The sequence below is a fragment of the Amborella trichopoda genome, chromosome 4 (genome assembly GCF_054954075.1).
Source record: "Amborella trichopoda isolate Santa Cruz 75 chromosome 4, AtrichopodaSantaCruz75HAP2 v2.0, whole genome shotgun sequence".
In the NCBI taxonomy this organism is placed as follows: domain Eukaryota; kingdom Viridiplantae; phylum Streptophyta; class Magnoliopsida; order Amborellales; family Amborellaceae; genus Amborella; species Amborella trichopoda.
In genome coordinates this window covers 9,553,519-9,564,640 of record NC_142339.1, presented here as the reverse complement: position 1 = coordinate 9,564,640, position 11,122 = coordinate 9,553,519, and the positions used below count along the sequence as shown (strand labels likewise).

At 33.9% G+C, this 11,122-nt stretch overlaps 1 protein-coding gene across 2 annotated transcripts; it reads left to right on the top strand.

Moving 5' to 3' along the window:
* Positions 1-374: 374 nt before the first annotated feature.
* Positions 375-10,498, top strand: LOC18442915 (metacaspase-1). 2 transcript variants are annotated; one of them, XM_006853121.4, is made up of 5 exons: positions 375-876; positions 7,060-7,390; positions 8,559-8,679; positions 9,581-9,778; positions 10,109-10,498. In XM_006853121.4, the coding sequence occupies exons 1-5, from the start codon at positions 459-461 to the stop codon at positions 10,166-10,168; spliced, it is 1,128 nt and encodes a 375-aa protein (XP_006853183.2). In that variant the 5' UTR covers positions 375-458; the 3' UTR covers positions 10,169-10,498. The 2 variants fall into 2 exon arrangements, with proteins under 2 accessions (XP_006853183.2, XP_020528257.2); XM_020672598.2 differs by having other exon boundaries at positions 388-876; positions 7,063-7,390.
* The last annotated feature ends 624 nt before the right edge of the window (positions 10,499-11,122 follow it).

The window sequence follows — 11,122 nt, the reverse complement described above, 5'->3', positions numbered from 1 at the left end:
TGAAAATGATGCATGATAGTTTTTTCATATGCTACATGAATCATGTTATACTTTCCTTTGCTGGAAAGTATTTACTTTTTTTTTGAGTGATTTACTAACGCATCCTAAAATTTTAAGTAAAATACAAAATGCTCGTTTATGGGTGAAAATTACATAGAAGGTTGGTCAACCCATATGTAAATCACTCCTTCTTTAGTGAAAATTACAAAGAAGGTTGATCAACCCATACGTAAATCACTCGTTCTTTAGAATCCGTACGTAAATCACTCTTTTTGTTTCTCATGACTTCACAACAACAAATTAAGTTTGCCAATAACTAATAATAAAAATCAGGGCACTTCAAATATATCAAGAAAAGTTGGGCAATCTGATACCTTTTTTCACTTTTAGAAGTTAGCATTCTCAACTTCACCTTCTTAACGAGAGAGAGAGAGAGAGAGAGAGAGAGAGAGAGAGAGATGTCTTACAGAAGAGAGAGGTGTGGCAACTGTGGTGTGGAGCTGCAATTCCCACTCGATGCAACGTCGGTCCGTTGTGCAGCTTGTCATGCCATCACTACCGTTCGAACTCGAGATCCAGTGAAGCAGGCAGCTAACTGGATCAAAGGATTTGTCAATCATGTTGCCTATAATGCAATCAATTCTCTCTCATCTTCGTCCTCCTCCCCCCTTTGGGCTAGTGAGCCCTATACCTATCAATCTCTAAGGCCTCCTACCTATCCTCAAGTGCATGGGAAGAAGAGGGCATTGTTATGTGGAGTGAGTTACAGACAAAGGTGGAATGAGCTCAAGGGAACCATTAATGATGTAAATTGCATGAAGTATTTGCTTTGTGATCGCTTCGGCTTCTCTCCAAACTCCATTCTCATGCTCACAGGTAGGTGGCAACCAATGGTTTTTACCTTTTCTAAAGCTTAATTTGCAATCTAAGTACACTTCCTTTTACCAATTACCTTGATTATATGGGTAAATAGGATTTTCTCATGGCTAAGCCTTGGGTTTGGACCTTGGAAGAGATGTGGGAGTCTAAGAGGGATATCTTTCAAAAGGTCAAGCTTTTACCTCGTTTGGATGGACTACTAAACAAGATTTGTACTATTATCTTCCACCATTTGTGCATGAATACTGCCATGTCATTTGTGTTAACTGCTTTTGAGTTCCACTCTTGTAGAAAACATAGCCAAATAGTGGCTTCTGGTAACAACAGGGAAAGAAAACCTAGATCGCTAGGAAAAAGAGCCCGGGCTTAATTGGTTAGCGCTTGACGAATTGCTATTCTACGTCCTAAGCACAATTCCTACCAAGGGCAGGGGCCCCTCTCCCCACTAGCTCACCCAAAAAATAAAGGAAAACCTATATCGGCTTCTTTGAAGAGTAGAACGAAGAATATCTCGAGGGTCTTGTTCCAAACTTGTCATTAATAATTCAGGATGAATCAGCTTATGGGTTGAAGAGATGATAAACATGTCTGATGTAGAGAGGCACCCACCTAATCAAGATATCACCCTCATGAAGTTATGGATATGGTTTTAGGGGCACTTGACATTTCTCTGTATAATCAAAGTAAGAAGAATTAGAATGATCTTTATCCATTTCCTCCAAATCACAACCTGAATTTAGTGGTACCCCCCATGACTATGTTTCGATATTGGATCCTCTAGAATCCTTTTATAGCTGCAACAATTGCTTGTTTAAGCCATTGAGATTTGAGAGAACTCAGTTATGCATTTGAGATTTTATCCTTTCGGAGGGTCTTTTGCATTGAGATACAACTGAACAAAGCGAATTTTGTTTTCATAGCAGCCCAAGTAATTGACGACAATCAGATGTATGATAACTAAATCCAATTTGGAATTGGTAGGTTAAGGATTCTGGTTAAGGAACTTGGAGTTGCTCGATTTCCCTCATTTTATTTTTTATTTATTTTTACCCAAGGTTCAATTATTCTGCTTGGGCTCTTGTCTCAGGCTCTACCTGAGCCGAGTGACATCTGAGCCGAATTTGTCTGAGTAGTGTTAAAGCTCGAAAAAGGGCTAAAATTTTAAAATGATAATTTTTTTTGCTAAAATGCAAAGAATAAAAAGTAAACTAAACTATAAACAGCATTAAATGTCCAAAAAAAATGGAAAAAATACATGAAAAATATAATTTGGTTGTACAGAATTTGGAAAAAAGAAATTGCCTTATAGCAGGATACAATTTAGAACATCCAAATAGAAAAACATAGCATATGATTAAAAATAAAAACTAAAAAATCATCATAAAAATATTAATATTGTATAAAATATTTATGCATTGATTTAGAAAAAATATAATACCTTTTTATGGATTTTAACTTTTTTATATAACTTGATTTTGTACCTAGGAACTTAGGCAAGCTGTAGAGTCTGCGCCACTGGCTGAGTCCCAGTCAATTCAATTGAGTTTTAAAACCATAGTTATGTGAATGACAATCTGGAATCGCTTGAGTGTGATCAGTTGAACCAGAACCATTGCCCTAGCATTTTAGATTCTTGTTCTTAAATCAATGCGTATAAGTTTCAAAAGAACCACCTCAAAGCGACACATCAGTTATCCATCATGTCTCCCCCAACCATGACCACTGCCTAGCCGCCGCTGCCGTCGCCACCACCACCACCCTCCCGTTGACAACAACACAAAATTGCCATTTGCTTAGTGACATTTTCAATCAAAATACCATGAAAATTTAAAAATAAGTCGGAGCTAAAATCAATCCCTTACGACTCCTTTACAACTCCACTAGGTTGATAAGTTCACTCGTCACGGTGGTTCTAGAGTGGTTTAAAAATCGGCCGTTGGTTCTAGAGTGGTTTAAAATTCGGCCGTTATTAATGTAAATAATAATCCTTATGGAAAAGTACGTACCTATTTGTTATAGGTTTTATTATTACCAAAATATCAAATAGTTTTGGTTATTATTGGAATATCAGTTTCTTTCACTTCATAACGAAAAATTTTTAAAAAAGACTTTTTTACTTTTTTTTTTTGTTTTTGAACAACCGAATTCGTTGGATTTTCAGTTGTTCAAAAACTATAAATAGAACATTTTTGGTTGTTCAACATCCGAAAATATCTTGTTTTCGGTTGTTGACAACCAAAAATAGGACAAAAGCTTGGAATTTGCGTCTTTATTTTCGATTGTTCGACAACCGAAAATAAAACATTTTTGGTTGTTCAACATCCGACAATGTATTGTTTTCTGTTGTTGAACAACCGAACTTAGGAATACGCAGTCATATTTTCGGTTTTTCAACAAATAAAAATAGAATATTTTCGGTTGTTCAACATCCGAAAATGTCTTGTTTTCGGTTGTTGAATAACCAAAAATAGGACAGAAGCTTGAAATTTGCATGTTTATTTTCTACACTAATAAATAAACAAATGTTTCAAATGTTTAAACGAGCCCCACTATTTTCGGTTGTTCAAGAACCGAAATGAGCATATTGTCGATTTTTGAACAACCGAAAATCTAGCGAATTCGATTGTTCAAAAACCGAAAAAGGGTAAAAAATTATTTTTAAAAAATTTTCATTATGAAGTGAAAAAACAGATATTCTAGTAATAACGGAAACTATTTGGCATTTTGATAATAACAAAAACTATAACGGATTTATATGTAATTTTCCCTAATCTTTATAATGTTAAAGGCTGCAATATAAAGGTACCGTGTTGGGGGTTAAAAACATAGTATGTAATAAATAACGGAAAAAGTTTATATAAGGTTGCAACCTTAAAATGTAGAATTACTGATGCACCTCAAAAATCTATCAAAAAGGTTTTTTTAATGTTGGAAAATCCTCTAATTGATCATCTTGATATCAAGATGCATGAAAATGAAAAAAAAAGAAATTTTTGAGTCCCATAAATAGTGCATCTTGCAACACATTATCTAGACAGTCTATTTCAAGATTTTCATATGTCTATAGATCTACTTGATTTTAACCATTTTTAAAATTTAAATTTTTTTAATTAGACATAAAAATATATTTTAAGATAATTCTAAGAATGTTTTACAACAAAATTACGTATTATGATAAAATTTGGAGGTGCACCTTAATTGGATTGTTTAATGTTGCAACCTTATAGAAACCGTACCCATAAATAATTATGGGATTGTATACTATGAGATTGTTTATCTTTAGTACAAGGAGGCCACAATTAATCCTAATCATTAGATGTCTAATTAGATGGTTTGGGGTGTGTCATGAAATTAAAAAATTTTGTTGGGCTTTGAGCTTAGTCACAAATACACTTGCAACTATTTCATTTGAAATCTAATGGACAAGAATGATTGTGCCATCATTGTAAAGTAAATGGACCGAGTTTCCATGCGGCCAAGCCCGCATATGTAGAAATGCGAGACTCTTGATAAATCTATTTTTGAGATAGATTTTAAGACTTAATTTGTAAAGACATAATCTATAACATAGAGATCATGAATATGAAAAACAAAAAAAAATTAAAAAAATTTAAAAATAGAAATAATAATTATGGTCAGAAAACATTTGGACCGTTCGTTTTTATTGTTTTTAGATGGAATACCTATTTACATCCATCTTTAAAATTGACGCTTTACACTTTCTAGACCGCATATGTAGAAATGCGGTCCGGCCTGCATGAAACAATTATCCAAAGTAAATAGCCTCTTTATATACTCTTCCAATAATTATTTATTCAATAAAATTACAATTATATGATGGGTTAATATCAGTTTTACATCTTTCGGTTGGCATCTCGTATCAATGCTTTAGGACACTTGACAATATAGAAAAAAATAAAAAATTTGTGGACGGGCTCATTACAAGATTCGAAGCCCTTCTACCACCTCCCCATCCATTTAAAATGTGGTATAAAAAGGAAACTTGCATTATATATATACCGAGAAAAATAAAATTACTTGTATTATATATACTAAGAAATATAAAATTTTATTTGTAAACCATAGTTGTACAGATGTGTCTAGTCATACTAGATTTTTAAACTGTGGTACACACACTTAACACTTCTTATCTCCCATTACGTGTATTCCAGTTAAAGGTGATCTATCTTACAATTTTGGACCTAACTTTTATATTTATCTTGTTGAGGCTAATCAAAATAAAATTTTGAACTCATTACCTTTAGTCTTAAATATGGAGGAAGATCCTACATTTCTAAATGAAGCATTGGCATCTCAAGATGCAATTTTTGGAGAGAAGTTATTAATGATAAAGTGGATTCCATTATAGCTAATAAAACTTGGATATTAGTAGATCTTCCACCTATTTCTAAACCCATTGGTTGTAAATGGATTTCTAAAAGGAAAATGAATTCTGATGGTTCTAGTAATAAATATAAAGCAAGATTAGTTGCTAAATGTTTTAAACAAAAAGAAAGTATTGATTATTTTGACACATATACACCAGTAGCAAGAATTGCTACCATTAGATTGCTTTTAGCAATAGCCTCTACTAATCATCTAGTCATATATTAAATGGATGTAAAAACTGCATTATTAAATGGTGACTTAAATGGAGAAATATATACATGGAACAACCCAAAAGGTTTGTAATGCTAGGTCATGAGAATAAAGTCTGTAAACTGGTCAAATCTCTTTATGGACTAAAACAAACATTTAAATAATGGCATAAGAAATTTGATAATATGTTGATGTTAAACGCTTTTAAGGGAAATAAGGCTGATAAATGTGTATATAATAATAAAATAAATTCTTTGTGTGTCATAATTTGTTTATATGTAGATGACATGCTTATCTTTGGCTCTAATCTAGAAATTGTTGAGGAAACTAAAAAGTTTATCGCATTTAACTTCGAGACAAAGGATTTAGGAGAGGCTGATGTGATACTTGGTATCAAAATAGTGAGAAAAGAAAAAATATTAATTTTGACTCAATCTCACTACAATGAGAAAATGCTTAATAAATTTGAGTATATTGTTAGTAAGTCAATTTCCACCCCTATAGATCTTCATATTAAGTTAAAGAAAAATGATGGGAGAGGTATATCTCAACTTGAATATGTTTAATTAGTAATTTAATGTACGCAATGACTAGCACGAGGCCTAACATTGCATATGCGGTGGAGAAACTTAATAAAGAGCATTGAAATGCTATATCTCGAGTATTAAGATACATGAAAGGAGCTATTAATTATGAGATAATATATGTTGGTTATCCTGGAGTGTTGGAAGGGTATAGTGATGCTAATTAGAATAATGAAATCTAAGATTCACTATCAACATCTGGATGGATATTTACATTAGTGAGAGGTGCGAGATCATGGGGGTCAAATGAACAAACATATATTTCACGCTCTATTATGGAGTTTGAAATTATTGCTTTAGACTCTGCCGGCAAATGAACCGAATGGCTAAATAATTTGTTATATAACATTCCCATATGACTAAAACCAATACCTGTAAGATCAATATATTGTGATAATCAAGCTACTATTGCGAGGGCTTGTAATGATATATATAATGAAAAATCTACACATATTGCGAGAATGTATTTTTCTTTAAAATGTTATTTGGGGATGGAGTGATTAATGTAAAATATGTAAGATTAAAGGAAAATTGAGCCGATTCTTTGATTAAAGGCCTTGCAAGGGATGATATTAGTAAGATGTCAAATCGAATGAGGCTAGAGTCCATTTAGTAATCATCTACAATGGGAACCCAACATAATATTTTGTAATTTTTTCTTTTCTTTTCACCAAATAATGGGTTCTTTTATTGCTTTTTCTCCGTGTTAAAAATTGTCGAAGAGAAAGGGAACTCCATTTTCTATAGAGGTGCATATTTTATTATCTCATATGGCATGTGACCATTTTTTTTCATTTTCTCGACAATAAACCTGGGTTTAACTTGTAACAAGGTAACAAGTTAAACCCAGGTTTTGAAACAAGCATAAGCACAAATAATTAGCAAATAACCTGGGTTTAGAAACTTAATTGACCATTTATACCGCTGCTTTTGCTAATTATTTGTGCTTGTCTTGGTTATTACACAATCTTATTTTTCCTGTTAACTTAATATGCAGAAGACGAAAGAGATCCTTATAGAATACCCACGAAGCAAAACATGAGAACGGCTATGCGTTGGCTCGTTCAAGATTGTCAACCAGGAGATTCATTAGTCTTTCATTACTCTGGTCATGGCTCACAACAAAGGGATTCTAGTGGAGATGAAATTGATGGATATGATGAGACCCTGTGCCCTCTAGACTATGAAACTGTAGGAATGATTGTTGATGATGAAATCAATGAAACAATTGTCAGGCCCCTTCCTGAAGGTGTTAAACTTCATGCGATCGTAGATGCTTGTCACAGTGGCACCGTACTGGATTTACCTTTCCTGTGCAGAGTAAACCGGTTAGTAGCTGGTGTTGCATGATGTGCTTGTTTTTCCTTCTTCTTATTTGTTATTTATTCTTTCTTTTATTTTTACTTCATATTTTGCGGGCTATCTCTGATGCATGTTTGTTACATATTTTGTGGAGCAACACTTATTTGAGACTAGAAGACTAGCAAAGACATCTTTTAGAGTTTCTTTGTGGTGTCTTTGTCATAATGTTGTTGATTTCAATTGTTTTTATTTTTGAAGAGTATTTTTAAACAAGTAAATATTAAGATCCTAATATGAGCAAATTGTTTTTTATATGATTTAAAATCGATAATTTCAAATTTTAACTGATAAAAAAAACCAACAGCACATGATTTGGAATATTATGCTTGCATACGGTTTAAGGGGAGCTAAGCCCTGGTTATTAGAGATCTTTTTTTTGTTGTTGTTGTTGTGATTTTGTATGCATTCCTAGGCGTCTGATGAGGTGGGTTAGGACCTTTTACAAGCATTTCACACTCTTATTTACTTTCTGAGGAGAGGTCATATAATACATACCTTCATGGTCGTTAGATACAAAAAGTGTTATTATTTTGAGATTCTGAAATGGTATCTTTAAAGAAGTTTTATGGAGCTTTTTGAGATAGGGCCTGGACCAGGGCCTCTTTGCCCCACTCCGGGCCGGGCCTAGGCCAGCCCTCAGGGGAACAGGGCCAGGGCTGGCCTGGCATTTTGCCATTCCAATTTGTCCAATATGTGAACTCGATGTCTATTTAGCAGACATTCCTTCAGCACAATTCAAAGGAATAAAAATTTCCAAACATGGACGTCAACAATGATCTCCCATGTCTACACTAGCCTTTTGCATCAACATATCTATCGAGTGTTTTGTGTTGTTGGATTCTCCTAACACACACAACATGTGTCATTGTTGCACATGATTTTGCAGAAGTAGGGTAAGTGTAATTATTTATTTTTCATCATCAAAAGGAATGGGTTATTCAGTTGTTTATGAATTTCTGGGTGCCATGTCCGAGTTTAGAAAATTGCTGAACTTTTGTCCTTACACTTTTCGCTTGTAGATAGTCCTGTATTGCACATGTCCTTGCCAATACACTGATATAAAATGATAAGGTAAATGGCAGCCATACTAATATGCAATTACTTTTTCTCATGCTCCCTTATCTGGAGATGCAGCTATGGGTACTACCAATGGGAGAATCACAACCCTCCATCTGGTGCATACAAGGGTACAAGTGGTGGGGAGGCCGTATCTTTCAGTGGTTGTGATGACCATCAAAAGTCTTCAGATACCTCGGTAAACAATACTATAATTTTCTTTATGAGAATCTTAAATCCTCTATACAAAACTGCATTAACTACATATACAGCTATAATAATGGCAACTTGCTTGTAACTCTCTTTACCTTAAAAGTATAGTAACAGCTTCAGAAAAGAAATAATGGCAACTTGTGTGATGTGATACGCTGACAAATTCACTCTTGCTAGACTATTTAAGAAATAGATTGACAAATGAAATGGGATATGTAATGAAAAATAAATCTAATCTCAAGCTGCATTCTCGACAATTGAGAAAGGCTTCTGGTGCCATTCAAAGGGGTAATGTCTCAAAAAAGCTTCATAATACTCCTAAAAGAAACCATTTCAGAATATCAGAATAATAACACATGGTTCATGCTGTAGATCTTAAAACACCTATGTAATATGAACACATAGGTTTCCGATCGCAGATATTTGAACTATGGGTCTGCTCGTTTTGAAAATGGAAAAGAGGAAAATGAAAGAAGGGAAAAGCTTTTGCCCAACTTGCAAAAGTTGAATGACTCATTCTGGGTAACACGACTTTTTCCTTTATTTTTTAAAGGATACCCAACTGGAACCTGATTTTCAAGTAGGCTAGCCACTTGAGTCGGACTCAGCTTGCCCAATCAAGTCCATTCAGATTTTCAAAACTGTGAGCTAAGTGATGCTGGATTTGATTAAGTGTGATTATTTGTAATTTAGTATAGAATAGCAGGTTTTTGAAATTTATTAGTTAATTCACAGGGCTACATTGAAACTGTTCTTTTATACACACAGGAAAAGATAATCAGATTATACATATATAAATATCACATGCGTATATCAAAGAAAAGCATTGTATGATTTGTAAGTAAAGTTGGAGCAAGGTTAGTTATCATATTGCTATGTACATGCAGGCTCTATCAGAGGGCACGAATACCGGCACTATGACTTATTGCTTCATCCAAGCATTGCTCACTGGTTCTGGAACAACATACGGCAGTCTACTTAATGCCATGAGGTCTGCGATACGTGGGGCCCACTCGGGTCTTATAGGTGGCAATGGTCCTCTCACCTGCCTTTTGAAAAGGGTTTTATGGGAAGGGATGAAGCAGGTTTTGACTTGTCCACTCACCATGCATAGAGTCATAATCATGCTTTATCATTTCCCTCAACTTGCCGTGTTTAAATATATCTTAACTTTTGCTTACCATACGTGCATACTGCATTAATATTTACATACACGTCTGTTTTTGTGCCAGCATTTGTTCAATTGTGAATTATAAATGTATATATATGTGTGATTCACCAAAAGCAGAGTGGTACTTGTGTGTGTATGACTATGAAGGAGTTGTCATTTGATAGTGTTTCCTGTAAGCTTCTCTCTCTCATTTATGAACAAATTATCTCATGTTATAGTAATTATTTGTGTGTTTTATGATCAGGAGCCTCAGCTGACATCTTCAAAGCATTTCGACATATACAGGACGCCATTCTGCCTGTGACGATCGTCTTGTTCTAAAGAATGGCTGGTTGGAGGACATCATGGAATGTGGGCAAATTACTCAGGGCTGATTTTCAGATTGTCCTTAATTGCCTTTCTTGTATCCTTTCAAATAATACACCCTGCATTCGCCTCAATATCCTTCCATGATTCATGCAATGGACCTCACTATAATAAATTGGACTATCCAATATCCTGATGGTTAGAATTGTTAGCAAGATTAAGTCACAAACCTTTGTTTACCTTAATTTTTGTGAGGCCTCATTTAGGAGAAGAATTCATGTTAAGCAACAATTGCATTTCTAAGATCTATGTACACTGATTGTCTTAAGTGTACTCGCATGTATGTGTGTGTCTGTTTGCATGGGCATACATTCTAAGAACCGGACTTGGTCTTGGAGAAATTGTAGAATGTTGAAAAATATTCCCATTAAAAAAATGGCAGAAAGAGGTCAGGTTAATAAGTAGCAAAGGAGAGGAAGTCATATCAGTGGAGGAAAAAATTTATATAGGGTTGTAACCTTATACTATAGAAGTAAAGTGCCCATAAAAAATCCAATATAAAAAATCCAATACCAAACAATGTTCCAAAGTTAGAAAACTTTCCTATTGATCATCTCAACTTTAAGATGTATAGATATAAAGAAAATAAAGAAACAAAAATTTCAAGGATTAAAAGAGTACATCTTATAACAAGTTATCTGGACCATTTATTTTCAAGATTTTTATATGTTTATAGATTTGCTTGATCTTTTCAAAAAATTGATTATGGCCTAGAATCCCCACTAATATACCCACAAAAAAAAAGATATGCTTGATCTACATTGCTTTTTGAATTTTAAATTTCATTTTCATGGTTTAATGTGAATGTTATTTCATTATCATGGTTGAATGTGAATGTTCAAGCTATTGTAATGTTTATGACATGGGAACTACATCTTCAATAAAAATTTAT